Source organism: Saccostrea cucullata, unplaced genomic scaffold (assembly GCF_032062105.1).
Source record: "Saccostrea cucullata isolate Sc308-1 unplaced genomic scaffold, CSIRO_AGI_Scuc_v1 ctg1760, whole genome shotgun sequence".
Classification (NCBI taxonomy): Eukaryota; Metazoa; Mollusca; class Bivalvia; order Ostreida; family Ostreidae; genus Saccostrea; species Saccostrea cuccullata.
In genome coordinates, this window is record NW_026920138.1 from 115,297 (window position 1) to 131,784 (window position 16,488).

A 16,488-nucleotide genomic window follows, 5' to 3' on the forward strand; every position below is an offset into this window, starting at 1 on the left:
CAACTGAGGACTTCGGCAAGGAAAAAAGAAATCAGTCAAGTATCGGAAACTTTTCTTATATAAAATTAATGTGTTCCGGAAGGGGGGCATAATTTGAATGAGTAAACTTTAATCTACATTGCTTGATGATTTGTACATTTTTCTCAAGAATAGACGAGCCATTCCTGCACATTTGATTTTCTTTTGTAAATCTGAATCTGCACTTCCTGAGAATGTTCTGAATTGACATGGCCTGTCTGTTCTTGAGAAAAATTTAAAGTATTCTTTTGTAAAACTTTGATAAACACACTACCCCGGGGGTTATATTTTGAACAAACTTGATTATACACTAGCTACCTACATGTAAGGATGCTTCCATGTAAATGTGACCATTGACCAACCATGGTTTTGCTGGTTTGAGAACAATACATGTATTTTTAAATATTTCCGTGTATGCTTATGTAAAACTTTGATCTCAAATTGTGGCCCCACCCTAACCCTGGAGAGCACAGGTACATGTACTTGTGGACAGGACCCCCCCCCCCCCTCCTCCCCACGAATATACAACCCCAGTTCAATTTTTTTTTTTTTACATATACGAGGGTTATTCGAAAAGTTCGTTGACAACTGTCATATCTTTTTTATTTGACGTCATATGTTATCCAAATTTGGAAGAAATATTTCAACAATAAATCCAAATGATTTGTATTAATCTTTTTCAAAATATTACGATATATTCAAAACTTATCCAGATTTTAAAAATGCAAAAATCGGATCGCGGAGCAGGTCAAAAATTAGTAAGTTACAAACAATGCTCCATATAAAGTCTGTAGTCATATTAACTGTAAAATGGAGCAAAAACGAAAAACAACCTAGAAATTCAAATTCAAAATTGTTACCTCGATTCGTGTACCAAATTATGCTTTTATATTTTGCTTTGTTGAAAAGAAATCAACTTGAGAAAATAGGTAGTCCTTATTGAAAACGACAAAAACGATGACGATTTAGAACGTCACGGAGCAGCGGATAACGATACAATTTTGTGTTTTAGTTCTACATTTAGCGACTCAATTCTGCATCCCGTAGTGGTAGAAAATGTGCTTTGATACCTCAGTAGATGGTGTTTGTGTTTATTAAATGAAAAGGAGTGAATTAAACAGTATGGGATCATAAATGTAAGTAAAAAAATTGATGTTTTTATGATTGAAGTTAATGACAAAGTCTAGTTTGTTGATTTTTTTTGGTCAGTCTTCGAATCATATGTACCATGTGTACAGACTGTGACAATGACAGACTCAGTTTGTGATTATTTTGGCTGAACTTTTCATCGTATTTTGGAGAGAATCGCAGAGCTTTTAACTGAGTGCAAGATGTGTAAAAAAATTATATACAGTGAGATGCATCATTTAAATTCTATCAAATACTTTCATATTAAATATTTGTAAAAATTTAAAGGAACAGTAATGAGTAAGATTGATTTCTTCATAATTCAAGTACGTACCTAGTATAAATACCTAGTACATGTTTTTGGAAAGATAATACTAGTCTTTGCCATTTGAGCAGGGAGAAGCTTACAGAAGATAAGCCTTTCAAGTGAAGGAGAGTAAGGAAAGTGGTTGGGTATTTTAAGAAGTGAAGAACCATGTCCTGTGTGTGGAATTGAAGGTATTTAGAATAAACTACATGTAATACACTTTCAAATCTAAATTCTAATAGATCTAGTACTGTGAGAAAGAAATACAACATAATTCAATTTCAAGATATTTCAATATAAGAATGTATTAAATATTGTCATCATAATCTTTATTGTAGATATTGATCAACTATTCCCACAAGAAGAAGCATTTCCTTACAGGGTACCATGGATATGAGGCAATATAAATCCAAAGGACAAGCAACTTTCCTGCACATTCAGTCTACATTGTTTGCTCACAACAGGACTCAAACCAATTAATATTCTAAGGAAAAACTCTGCTAGGGAAATTAAACTTAGGTGTCACATCCAATACTCTTATTACTCAATTCTAGTTAATGTACTGAAATGGTTTATTTGAATAAATTCACAATTGTTTGAAATTTTTGTTTGTTTATTTTTTTCCTCCCTCCCTCGTAGGTTTTGAAATTTAGATGTGACGTTAAACGTAGAATTAACTTTGAACAGCCTTACTCAGGAAAAATCCTGAATAACCTCTAACAAGAGGCCCACAGGCCTTACAGGTCACCTGAATATCATGTAACAACTTTCCAGCGATTGTATTTGGTTCGTGTTTTAATCCAAAAGCCATGAAATTCACAAATTTTGAAGGAGGCAACATTGCTTATCAAAGGGCAGATTTCAAAGCATTAATTTATTTTATTTTATTAATTTATTTTTAGTCAAAGTACCCCCCTGGTACCCCTGACCCAGCGGCCCTCAAATTATCTATTTTGAAAGAGGCCCCTTTCTTCATTATAAGACCAGCATTTTTTTATGTTTAGGTTTAGTTATGAACATGAGAATAAAAAAGTCCCAAAGGAGAAGGAAATAAAAAAATTTTTTTTGATAAACCAATTATTAACATTTGTACATTCTTTTTTTTATGGTATTCTAATAGGCTCCTTACCACTGGACACATAATGCTTACAAATAGGAAAGTAGAACACTTAATTGCTTATTTCATCATCTGCCAGTTTGGGCCAGTTATATAAATTTTGTGCTGTTAGTCAAAATATATTTTTTAAAAAATCAATTCTTTAAAAGTCTTTCAATATATCTTCATTTTTTTTAATATGTGTTAGGTGAATGTGTAGACATTGTTCTAAAATTTACTTGATGCCTAAAATTATAATTCCTATCATAAAACAGACAGGGAGTATCGGTGAGTAGGGTGAACATTTTTTCAATTAAGTGTAAAATAATTTTTCTGGCTGATACAAATGATACTACATGCCTGTATATATTTGTATATTCTTGCCTTTTAATAGTTGAATTTTTTTTTATTTCTTCATGCAGGTTATTGTTTATTTCTTCCTCAAATGGACTTAACTTCTCCAATAGTTTTATTCATTACATCTGATGCATAATTAAGGGATCCTTTTCTGAAGAATGATGCTTAGACTGTAAGCTATAACAGAGACCTAAACAATGTCTCTGGCAAAATGCAATAGCTACCACGGGCAGTTTAAAACCTGGGGGAGGAAAATAATTTACAGACAGATACTTTTGAAACGAAACATAATTATCTCACCAGCATGTCATTGTGCAACAAAGTTGTCAGCATTTTATTTGTCCTTTGAAGGGGTGAAAGGTTTTGAATGGCACTCGTATCGATGAATTTTACACTAAACCAAGCTATCTTCTCAGATCTAGCTTTATTACTCGCCGTTTCATCTTAAAACCGGAAGTGCGAGTTCGTAAATTTGAAATCTCGATCCAGACTCAAATTTGACACCGGAAAGAAAAAAATTGTTTTATTTTTTCTGAAAATTCAAAACCTTGAGCGGAGGGTTTGTAAAACTGAAAATAAAATAAATCCTGGCCTTAAATATTTAATTAGATCATTAGTATATTAACCAGGAGCAAAGAATTCATGCATTTCAGTATATAATCATTAGAGCCCCACCCTAAAACAAGAAACCCTGACCCTGGGGCCATAAAATTCACAATTTTTGGTATAGGCACTTTTGCTCATCATAACTATGTACTTAGCTAGTTTATTTAATACCCAGGAGCAGAGAAGAAGATTTTCAAAGAATTCATGTATTTTCACTATATAATCAATAGAGCCCCGCCCTAACACCAGAACCCCAGACCCTGGGGCCATAAAATTCACAATTTTGGTAGAGGACTCATTGCTGATTACAATCATACAAACAGTTTGACTGCTTGATGTCCAGGAGTAAAGAAGAAGATTTTTAAAGATTGCATTAATTTTAGTGGTTTTGGCCCCACCCCTCAGGCCCCAGGGGGGCAGGGATCATGAAATTCACAATTTTTGTTCCCCTTCACCCATAGATGCTTTGTGCTAAATTTGGTTGAAATTGGTTCAGTGGTTGCAGAGAAGAAGCTGAAAATGTTCAAATGTTAACGCACGACGGACGACGCACGACGACGGACGAAAACAGATAGCAATAGGTCACCTGAGTTTACTCAAGTGACCTAAAAATGTTGGAGGAATCAAGAAAATATGACACAAGCAAGTTGTGCATGTGTGGACAAATAGTACAGGCAGTATTTAAGTGACAGAGACTTTGTATCGGATGAGGATAATCTGTAAAGAAACGGTTTAACTGTAACAAAAAAATCTGAAAACTTTCAAAAGTTGGAACGTCAAGGAAAGACATACCCGGTAGGCGCTTCAGAGTAGATTATACTGTGAAAGCAGAGTTAAGTTATAAAAGAAATTAAAACCTTAACAAAGGAAATTATACAACGAGAGCAATTCTTAAAAAATAATAATGTCAAGCATTAGAAAAAGAATTTATTGAATGGGCATTGTTACAACGCACTTTGAAAAATTACGCACTTTGAAAAAAATTTCAAAGTGCGTTACAATTTTGGACCAACCCAACGCACTTTGAAAAAAATAATTTTTTTTCAAAGTGCGTTAATATCGACCATATTAACGCACTTTGAAAAAAATGTAAAGATTGATCAATATTCCTTCGAATAATCGGTATGATAAATAACAGATCCTGGTTTGATAACTCTTTTTATGATAAAGTCACTGTAGGACCTGAGATATTGACGTTTTAAATATTTAAGGTTTTGATAAAATAAAAGGGAAAATTAAAGGGTCTTGAAAAAAAGAGTGAAGATTGTTTAAGTTCATTAATTCGTTTCTTCTTCTTTTTTAATTCTAGTCTTTGATAAGTAGATGTAAAGGTGTAAAGGTGGCACTAACAGTGGACAGCTTTAAGCAACTTAGCATTTATCATAATAAAAAGGGGCCAATTTGATTGTTCAAATCTATGAAAATTCTTTTTCTCTCATACGTTTTACTGTACTTAAAAATTTCTAGTTTTCATCTGTTTTAATTAACTCATTTATTATTGAAAGTTTTCAACGTCATACCAGTTAGGTAAATACATAATTATAGAATGCTTTGAGTATAGCATAGACATCGAGACTGGGCGAAGGGCCAGGGGAGGGGATGGGGGGCTAAGCCCCCCACTTATTTTGGAAAGATATATACATCGTATAAGCATTGAAAATGCAGCGTACCCTTTTTAGGTTTATTGCTCCCCTCCCGTTTTTTACCGACACGTATTGGAAAGATAAAGACCTGGACTGAGGGATCTTATACCCGTCTTCTCCTCTTTTCGACGGGAGTAAAATCAATTCATTTTTTAGGTTAGGGTTAGGCTTAGTTTTTTGAAAGATAAATAACAAATAAAATCTTTCCATGGCTGAAATATGATTTTTTTTTCAAAGTGCGTTAAGTGTCTCCATGGTAAAATAAATTGATGTAGACTCTTAACGCACTTTGAAATTTTTTTTCAAAGTGCGTTGAGTTGGTCCCAATTTTAACGCACTTTGAAAATTTTTTTTTTCAAAGTGCGTTGCCACAGGGCATTGTTTTATACTGCGTGAAATGTATAGGGATAGTATGTTTAAAAAATTATCGACGCTATGTTTTGAAGTTACATTGCCGTTATGTGTGCTCCGCGGGTATAAAACATGTTGATTTTAAAATGAAGTAAATAGATTTCTGCTAAATCAAATGGAATGAAACTTCACACACACATCAACAAAACAAATATTTTTACATATTATAATGTGATTATTTTAAATTTCTAGTGAGTAATATAAAGAGGATTGACATCGTCCACGAACTTTTCGAACAACCCTCGTATATCTAGTTATTCCTAATACAGTTTTACCTCGTGGGTATGATATTTAATAAAATGTTAATTCTACGTTATTTTTTGGATTTTTCATATGGAATACATTGTAAATGTGTATTAGAAGAAAAAAATATGTAAAAATATGAATAAAAGTATCTTAATATATCTTTAGACCTGGGGTGTATATTGGGGCGGGGGAGGGGTGCTGTCCACAAAACACGTGCTGGAGAGTTGCAATTTTACCAAATCTGATTCTACACTACTTGTCTGAAGATAGTTCTTCAACACAATTTTCATTTTTCTAGCTTATAAATGTCATTAATTTTTCACTTATTTACAATTATCTATATTTGAAAGAAGATATTGCCCATCGTTGAAAATAAACATAAATTTCCTTGACCTAAGAATACTTTGTGGCAAGTTTGGTTGAAATTGACTCAGTGTTTCTTGCGAAAAGTTTGAGAATATAAAAAGTTTACAGATATATTCTGAACAAAATGGGATCTAAAAAGCCTTCTTGAGCATTTGGCTCCATATTATTTATATATATTTACATACCTGGTATATATTTTACCTTTCATGGAGGACATGAATTTGTGGGTTTCTTCACACCACAAAAAAACACTAATATTAAACCCATGAAAATTATTTTCACAGTACATTGTAGTTGGTTTTATTAATATAAAAAAACACATCTTCCATGGCTAAAATCAGAAGTATTGTTTCCTTCACAATAGAGTTTTTTCTATATATTTAAAATCTCTGTACCCCCAGGGGTCATGATTTTTACATCTATCACCCACCCTAATAGATAGTTTTTTCCTATATATTTCTATGTAAAAGTAGACCCAAATTAACAAGAGTTATTTCCCGAATGGTTGAGAAGAAGATTTTTAAAGCTATGTAAAACGATTTCCATATTGGGGGTCAACATGCTCATATTCCTTCATTAATCAACCAACTTTAACTTTTTATACTGGTGATTGTGGGGTGGTAAGCAGTTTTTCTTAAAAATATATATTTTTTAGAGCCTCCTTTATTTTATAATTTTTATTCCATAAAGATTTCCCCCAAAATATTTCTGCTACATCCTCTTATATTTGGTAGGTAAGCATTGTTTTGAAAAATATATATAGAGCCATATAAGATTTTTATTCCATAAAGATTTCCCCCAAAAATTACCTTATAGATTGACCATCAAAATGGCGGCCAACGGGAAATAACTCTTGTTAATATGGGTCTACTGAAAACTATCTATATCCCAGCAGGGGCGAAGCAGACTGTTTCAGTTCCCAAAATAGCCCATCACAAAATTCTGCATGGACTGTCAATTCTTTTGAACTGTGGTAAGGGTAAAATGTATACAGACGGGATTCCCATGTTATATACAGTGTACAAACATACACAAAAAAAGGAAAGCTGATACAACTATGGCAGTCTTGTTTTATATTACAATTTCTTTGGAAAACACTAAAAATAGGGTTACAAAGCCTTGTAACTGCAATATATTTAAAATGATACTAAGATCAAAAAATTTTGATACACAATTAAGAAATTCCTAAAAACATGCATAAATACAAAAATGGTAACTCTAGTCACAGATTATTGGGTGTTATCCTAAATGGTCTAAAGTAACTAGGAGAACCAACTGATGATAAAATACTAATGTTTCCATATTAATTATTATTACTAAAATGTCTTGATCAGTCTTTATCCAAATCATCCCAAATACTCTGCAACTTTTGCTGAGCAATGTCATCAGACATTTTATTTTTTCTCAGTTTCCTCTGGTCCCATCCCCTTTTGACTGCTTTCTGCTGTCTTTTCTTTTGTTTAATAGGTGGTACATGATATAAACTTCCAAATTCAATCATCCGTTTCAACTTTCTAGCCTGCTTTGCAATGGTGGGGGATTCAGAAATGGTCTCTAAAGCTTTCACTGCAGGTGGTATATAGTTTTTGGAGGTGTAAATTTTCACAATGTCCTCCTCCGAGTCACACTTCTTTCTTTTCCTGGGAGCTTTTGTGGGAGCTGTTGTGCCATTTAAATCCTTCAGGACATTTCCAAAAACCTTGGTTTCTTCAGTGCTTGGTTCTTTCAGCTCAATCTCACTTGATTCTTCCTTGTACGCTTTGTAGATTTCAAAAGATCTTCTGCGTAACCTTCTCGACTTCCTTTCTGCAACCAGTAGCTCTTCTTGTTGATGAAACTCCACATCTCCATTTTCTTTCATTGAATCGTCTTCCAAGTCTCCTTTACATGGCTCTTCTGTAGAGTCTTTCAATGTTTCCAAAGATTTTTTGGGTTTCTTTTCTTTTCTCTTCAACCCCTCCTTTTGATGATTATTCTGGCACTCGATATTCCCTGTTTCTGTCTGTGAATCTTCTACGTCTGCTATACACGACTCTTCCACAGAATCTTTAAAATTTTCCAGAGCTTTTCTTTGTGACTCACTTTGCGTCTTTTCTTCTACTTTTGGCTCATGCTGTAATTGACGGTCACTGAAATCCCTGTCATTCTCTGCAACAGAATCTTCCCTCAGTTCTGTACTACATGGCATTTCCACAGAACCTTTGAATACGTTCAGAGATCTTCGTCGCATTTTTCTCAATTTCTTTTCTCTGGCTAACAGCTCCTCCTGTTCCTGATCACCTTCACATTTCTTTACATCGCATTCTCTATTATTTTCCGAATTTCCACCAATATCTTCTGACTTGCTGTCCAAGGATTTCTTTCTGGGACGTCCTCTGCTCCTTTTCAGTACTGTGGAAAATTTACCATACCTTAGCACTGCATCATCAGTTGTCATCTCAGATTCATTGCTTACTATTTTTTCTTTGTCTAGTTCATTACCTTGACTTTGATCCACAAAGTTATTACTCATATTTTCATTTTGCATTTCATTACATCCATGAACATTTTCCAAGTTCAACAAGTTCACAGCACTAGCTTCATTACTGTTTCCTTTCGTACTAGTCATGTTCACCAGATTATTAATTTTTTCCTCTGAAATTTCACAGACAACTTGTTTTAATCCACCAGAAGTAGGCAAGCCTGTTGATGATTTTCTTGGCCTTCCTCGTTTACGTGGCTGTGTCTTTTCCTGCATCTCTACATTTTCTGCTTTATTATGTGAAGTCTTTATTTTTTCTTCCATTTGACTGATCTGATCCTGACTGTGTTGAGGTGACGCTGAATATGCCTTAGGAAGACCGTGTAAATCTGGTGTTAGACATGGTTTCACATCCAAATTACTCATTTCTGCTGTTTGAATGTTTTTTTCATCACTTTTGTCACAGTTTTCTAATAAATGTTCCGATGGCTCTTCATTCTGTTCAGTCTGCAACTTAAGCTTGTCACATGACTGGCTCATTACACATGAATCCATGGTTTTCTGTGGAGATTCAGTGAATTTTAAATGTGTTTCAGTTATGTCAGGACTTGCAGAATTCTTAATTGATTGGTCAATCTTGCTGTTTTCTTCTTTTCTTTCAAATCCAACATCTTCCTCCACTATACCAGTCAAGCTCTGGGTTGTATTCTCCTCCGAAGAACTGGTCTTCTTTAGCATTAACAATTTTTCTCCAAGTGATTTACAGACATTAGCGAAATTTGCTGCAGAATCTCCTTGTCTATATTCATTCTTCTTTCCACTCATCTTTTCCACAGAGTATTCAGCAGCCAGTTGTTTGGGTCGAAACTTTGTTCCACTTGCCTTCCTTGACGATAAGTCAGTTTGGGATGGGTGAGACTTCATGTGAGACATGGGAGTGAAAAATTCCACATCAGAGGCTGGGGAACAAGGGCTTACAAGAGAACTGCTTCCAAGGGATTCAGAAATGTTTCCTAGTATGGGTTGAGAAGGGGAATATGGCAAGGAGTCTGATAAATGTGGAGGGGCTAGAGGGGTAGAAAAAACTTCTGGGTGAAGTTTTGGCAGAGGAGTTGAGGTGGAGCTACTCCTAGGTGTGTCATCAATGAAAGAAATCTTCTCTGTTGAGGGATTCAGCACGTCTTCTGTAATGTTGATGGGAGTGATCCCGGGATTGTCTTCATCACCAATGCTTTTGTCTGGGCATCTGGCTCTCTCTACCTCCGACAGCGGAGTTGTCTGGATATCCACATTAAGAAAGTCTAGATGTTCAACTTCAGCTCTGTATTGCGTTTCTGTGACTTTGAAGGGAAGCAACTCCTCAGCATTTAATATTTTGGATCTTCGTCTCTTTTCTTTCAAATCTGCCTGACGACAAGATTCAGGTGATGGTTCTTTCCACACACTTCCAAAAGTCTCTCCACATGTTTCCTGTAAAATATAACTTGCTTTAATAACCTCAATGATTATTACTTCTACAGACTTGTTTGTATTAGTTATAAAGATAATAAATTGATGATCTTTGTACAATGATTTCCAAGACTTCATTTCTGTTGCATGCAGGTCTGTTAAAGGGGGCTCTCTCCCAACTGAAAATCAATTTTATACCAGACCTTATACCAGAAAGACTGTATACCAGAAGGGGTCCATTTGTTTAATTGAACCTTTCATTAACAATAAACAGAATTTTTTTCCAAACTGTTTATTTAAAATACATGTTTAAAAGAATTTAATACAATGTAACTTTATCAAGATTATCTTTGTAAAGCCATACCAAATCCTGACTGATTCTTAGAGATCTTCTCCTCCTCTTCATGACAGCATCCTAAAACAAAGAATTAACATACTGTATACAAACATGTTTCTCAATTCAATCTGTACTTAGATACAATATGCAAATTAAAAAAAATTGTGGTACATGTACCTCCTTTCGATGTCTTAGTGGATGGGATGCCATAATTTATAGAATATTGTGTCAAACATGAATGCCTTATCTTATGCCATTTCAAAGTAATCATCAATGTTAATTTTTTTTTAAATTATGTCAAACAAAAAGGTTAAAAGGGTCAAAAAACAGTGTTTTCCCTAAGAACCGGCAACCGGACAAATTGACTGCTTCAATTGACAAAATTGACACTTTGAAATAAAAATTTGTTCTAAGGTCCACAGAGTTTTTGTTCATAATTCTCATGCCCTAGCCTGTTACATCTGATCTCCAACCCTTTACTTTGAAATAAAGGGAAAACACCAACAAAACCATTGCATGCTTGTTAATATCGTCACAGATAATGTATATGTCAAATATGGGAGCCCCCACCTCTTCTCAGTCAAAAGTTATAAGGAAAGATAACATTTTTAAAAAGTAGGTCAACTTTTTCCCAATACACAGCAATTGGAAAGAGTTTTGATTGAGGGGATGATAAACATGCTACTGTCTGCATAGTCAGTAATGAAGCATGTTATATTACAAAGTAGACTTTACATAAGATAATTATATAAAAACTCTTAGATGTAAACATGGTAAAGGGAGGAAAATCAAATGCTATTAGTTAATACTTTAGATCACTCAATTTTCGTGACAGCTTATTTTCATAAGATAGTCAATAGCTCTGTACTGTATATGCTGTATTAATTAGCCAAACAAAGTTTTCATGACTTGTTATTGTTCTAGACAATCTTTAGGAATACTAATTTACACAAGAATGAAATTTTTGTGAGCACATCGACTGGCGTAAGTAACCAAAATAAAGTTCTTGTGAATAGTGATTTACAGCAGTTTAACCACTATTATAGTGAAAACCATGGTACCTAACCCTTTCATGATAACTGAGACCCTTTTACGATAACTGAGGTACTTATCTTTTGCAGGGCAAAATGATATCTTCTGGTGAACTATGACATAAAAGTGAGTGCAGCGTGGCAGCACAAAGCACCGCTCACGTTGCAAGCTCAATAGACAAAAGTACGAACAGAGGAAATTTGTGTTGAAATCTGCACATTGTTCCATGAAATTTTTATGAGTCCATGTGAAAAAAATCCAAACTCCCAGTAATCCTCTGCTGTGCATAGCAACATGGTGGCCTATACATAGCAACAACTTACTAGAAAAAATCACAATGATTTAATGCAATCTCCATGCCACAAAACTGTGGTTCGCTTCCTCAGTTAATAGGACTTCTTGACATAATTCTTTCATCACTTAACGACGTTCGATCCTGATATTTAAAGTCTTAAACTTTTTTTGCCAAGTATATTTTTAGTTTCTTCATACATAGCTTAATTAAAATTCAAATCAAAAAATGGAGGTCAATACGCTTCTTTTGGCACTACAGTACATTTAATATGACCTTTTTGCACTGAAATTTGTGTCTTAATTAACCATTAAATTTTTGACGTTTTCCTTCCAATATTTTTTATCCAATTAAAGTATGAAACAAAATGAATTCTAAGTCTGTTTATAAAAAGACACTTAAAAATTGTGACTAAGAAAAAGTTTCAAATTGCTTCGCATAATCAATTATTTGACCTTTCTGCACTAATAAAAAGTGATTTTTCTGGCATTGAAAATTTAATAAACAAGAAATTTATTTTAAAGTCTTAAACTTTTTCTGATTTTAAGCAAATAGGTAAAATTTATCTTGAATATTTAGAAAAGAATATCAAAAGTTGGGGTATATGATGTAAATTTTCAGATATTACTAAAAAAGTGTCAATTTTACGTTAAAATTGGCTCAATTTTTTCCTGGATTTTCAGAAGATATTTACTATATTTGTCACACTTTGTTGATAGAATTCATAAGAAATAATTAAATAGATATTTCAGAACCAGCATAACACATTTCACTGGAAAAAACAGCTTTGTGTGCAACCAGGATGGAAAAATAGGAATCCAAAATTAACAGTATTGTTATAATTCAAAATGGAAAAACTGATCATTTTCGTCTAAAAAACCTTCCGCCACAAAATACAGTCCCTAGCTTAATTCTACTTGAACGGAATTTAATCGCGTCTTTTTTCATTGAATATAGTTAAATTTGCACTGTAGAATTCAAATTTAATGTTAGAACTTAAAAATGATGCAGAATTTTATAAATGAATGACCTGACCAAAATACGCTCAAAAATCTCAGGATCGAACGTCCTTAAACAGCTTGGGTATTTCCAATTTTGTCGGAAAATTCTGAGAAGTTCAGAATCTCATTCCCGATTTCTTGCATTTTTTTTTCTTTCAATTTTTTTTTATCGAACTGAAGATAGCCATGAGTGCAATATCGTAAGATGTGTAAAGGCTTTTGATATATAACTGTGGTTAAGTCACACCTTAAAACTTTAACATATGTATTACGGAGTGACTATTGGGGCGAGCGCAGTTATGTACTATCAAAAACCTATACACAATTAAACTTGTACTGCCTATCCTCGGTTCACTAAAAAAAAGAAAATTGAGAAGAAAAAAAGAAAAAGAAATTACTTCCCAGGCATCGGGATCAAGATTCCCAACTTCTCAGAAGTTTCCGACAAAATCAGAAATACTCGAGCCGTTTAAGTGATGGAAGTATGAAGTCAAATAAAAAGTCCTTATGACTTAGGACGCAAACAATAGTTTTTGTGGCATGAAAATTGCATTAAATCGTTGTTTGTAATTTTTTCAAGTAAGTTGTTGCTATGTTTAAACCACCATATTGCTATGCATAGCTAAGGATTATTGGGAGTTTGGAATTTTTTCACGTGGACTGATAAAAATTTCTTGGAACCATGTGCAGATTTCAACCCTAGTTTCCTGCATTCGTAAACGTTAGTCTATTGAGCTTGGTATGCGAGCGGTGATTTGCGTCGACTTGCTGCACTCAATATTAAAAGCAATAGTTTAAAAACCGTCATTAATTATCTGTCAACAAGAACTCCAACAAACGTTATTAATTTTCCTGCAGAAGAGTAGTATCTCATTACAGTCAAACGACCAATTTTACCATGGGCAAATCATGCTCATGATACCTACAACTTTCCATCTTATTCTTAACAGACCAAATGACAAATGCTGATCTTTTGCCAAAAAGCGATTGAGGCAAACACCACAAGCAACCAATCAATTAATCAAGCCTAAGAAGATTCCATGACGTACACAGCTGGTACGGTAACAGATAATAATATGTCAATATGACACCCAAGATTCATTCAACAGTTTTCAATGTTTTCTTCACCATATATAAATGAAAATGTTTCATTAATCAGCATTATTTTAAGTACGCCTTTAAACCCCAAAACACTACAAGACATATACCTATTATATACGTAGATATTGGTGTATATAGTTGAAAATCTTTTCTTTCTTTCAATATTTTTTTAACTTGAACCCAGCGCTTAATTTCTTGCGCATGCGCACTTTCATGGCTTCAATAAATGAATACCGACCCCGAACTTATAATACCAGAAGGATGCAAACAACAAGGCGCAAAGAAAGCCTAGTTATAGCATGAGATTTTTTTTTTTAAACGTATTCAATTTGTGATAAAGTATTCTAGGAATAGTTAGTTTTATTGAAATTTATGATAAAATGATAAACATATTTTTCAGAGAAAAAAAGATCTTGGGGAAAAAAGGAAGTTTTCTTAAAAAAAAATAATATATGGTATTCTTGGGGTTCGAACCCAAGCAATAAAAATCGGCAGCATCATATTGGCTTAAGACTAAAATGCTAACCACTATATATGCTACACAGCACTTGATGAATGCTGGCATTTATAAATATCATGTTTGTGATATGACTTAAATTGTTGACTTCAAGTATTTACAGGAAAGGTATGCGAAAGTTTCGCAATAAAAGTGTACTTTCAAGGATTAGCTGCTCTATGTTATTGAAACCAAAATATGTATATTTTTTAATTTTATGCAAACTTTTTGGATGAACTCAAATTTCAAATAATAGAGCCATTAATTAACCACTAATATCGAAAAACTTTGTGTATTAGAAAAAGATTCTTTTTGTTTTAAATTCTTAAGATTTTGCACGCTAATAAAAATTGGTACTGAAAGTTCGATCCTACCTAACCCCCTCCCCTTCCACATGAAATAGGATTTTCGTGTTCACCCCCCCCCCCTTTTTTTTTGCATGTCAAGTTATTTTTGTAGGTTTGAAATTTTTTGCTCTTTCACTTACCCCCCCTCCCCACTTTCAATTGCTTTCGACCTCAATGCTTTATGAGATTTTTGTACATTGTAGAGATTTTACATTTTAAGATAGAGATGAAACATCAAAGAAAATTTTGATAAATGTATAACTGAAATTTATTTGTTCACTTCATATTTGTCACACTACAAGTATAGGTATTTCGCCCTCCTTATTCACCCCATTTTCTTTATTGTATTACAGTAACTGTACAAATAAAGGAATAACGAATAAATAAATGGTAGACTATTCCTACTTTTTTTAAAATTGTAATTTCCCCTATTTCCATTGGTAAAAAATAAGAGATGTAGTTCATGATAAAATATAATTATCCTTACATATACCAGTATTTTTACCCATTGGGAAGCTTACTACAGACAGAAAGTACAGTAAAATCCAAAGGGATGTAATCTTTCATCATACTGTTTTATCTATGAAAACTACTTCAATGTGAATGGAATGGAATGCACTGGCGGATTAAAGGGAGGTCCCCTTTTGTGCCTAAAATATATACACGATTCAATAAATCAATGTTTAGAGGGTGGGGGTGGCTTTGTGCCTTTTCAAGATTCCTTCATTGGTCATTGGAATGTGGAAATGTAGACTTAAATGTTATTTATGTCTAACTGTTCGAAATAAAAATTTGTAAATGTTAGAATTATTTTTCATGCATATACAATAACATGTACACTTCTATACAATATGACAAGAAAAGACAATATAATCACTTTAAAAGTATTTATTTCCTTTAAATGTTTACCAAATATCACATTAAATTTTCTTCTTGAATTATTTTTCACAAAAAAATTGAAAGACATATAATAAATGAAAAAAATTTAAGTTTCATTCATCTGCAGAATTCTTGCTGATATATAATTGCTTCACATTAAGTTCAAACTGCTGAAAAAATCTTACCAATTGCTTTAAAATTGCATTTCTTATTTATCGTTAAAGACAAACAGATAAGAATACTGTTTTCCTATTTCATTAAGATACACTACTAACTAGAGTACACACAGATGTGATATGTGACAATATGGCACAGGAAACTACATCTACACACATATGCACATGGCAACATATACACATACCAGATGAGCAAGTGAAAGGAGAAAAAAAAGTGGTTTTAAACAGATCTAGAGTAAAATTAGTCTATTACGTGGATACAAATTTACATAAACAAGTCTTTTGGCAGTATAAATATTACAAAAAAGGAAAAGAAAAACCAATAGACACAAAATTCACCTTCAACAAAGGTTAATTTGATAAACTGAGACTCCATAAGTCAAAACAGTATGCTAAAATCATATTCTTAAATCAATGGTTTGTTCAAAGAACATGTTATACATGTCATTACATGTACTGTAAACCAACTTTTGTTTGTGACAAATTTATTCGCGATGATTAATTTTTGCGATTAAGCTTTTTTTAATCTGTTGTTCTTAAACACAGAGACTTTAAGGACTGGTTCGCACATGTAAATATTCGCGATTAATCGCGAACTTTGTAAATTCACACCCATGTAAAAGTTGGTTTACAGTATATGTATATTGATAATGTTTTCTATCAATAAATCAACATGTTACTTCATAAACATGATACATGTAAATTGTAACATTTAATGATACAGGTAAATTGTAGAATG

The 16,488-nt window shown here is 33.2% G+C and overlaps 1 protein-coding gene and 1 long non-coding RNA gene across 2 annotated transcripts; one reads left to right on the forward strand and one right to left on the reverse strand.

Annotated features, from left to right (window-relative positions):
• The first annotated feature begins 1,080 nt into the window (after positions 1–1,080).
• On the forward strand, positions 1,081–1,846 carry LOC134243899 (uncharacterized). Its single transcript, XR_009987132.1, has 3 exons — positions 1,081–1,154; positions 1,543–1,644; positions 1,792–1,846. It is a non-coding gene; the product is annotated as an uncharacterized LOC134243899 (long non-coding RNA).
• Positions 1,847–7,071: 5,225 nt separating this feature from the next.
• On the reverse strand, positions 7,072–14,061 carry LOC134243987 (axoneme-associated protein mst101(2)-like). The gene is made up of 3 exons (XM_062726232.1): positions 13,959–14,061; positions 10,453–10,503; positions 7,072–10,109 (listed from the first exon to the last, which is right to left on the reverse strand). Exons 2-3 carry the CDS (start codon positions 10,492–10,494, stop codon positions 7,509–7,511), a joined length of 2,643 nt encoding a protein of 880 aa, XP_062582216.1. The 5' UTR covers positions 10,495–10,503; positions 13,959–14,061; the 3' UTR covers positions 7,072–7,508.
• Positions 14,062–16,488: the final 2,427 nt, after the last annotated feature.

What these genes read in the sequence shown, in the direction of transcription:
- LOC134243987 (XM_062726232.1), bottom strand. Translation starts at nt 10,494, where the DNA reads ATGAAGAGGAGGAGAAGATCTCTAAGAATCAGTCAGGATTTG. An exon ending in TAAGAATCAGTCAGGATTTG is followed by an intron (nt 10,110 to 10,452) that starts GTATGGCTTTAC and finishes TATATTTTACAG; the next exon opens with GAAACATGTGGAGAGACTTT.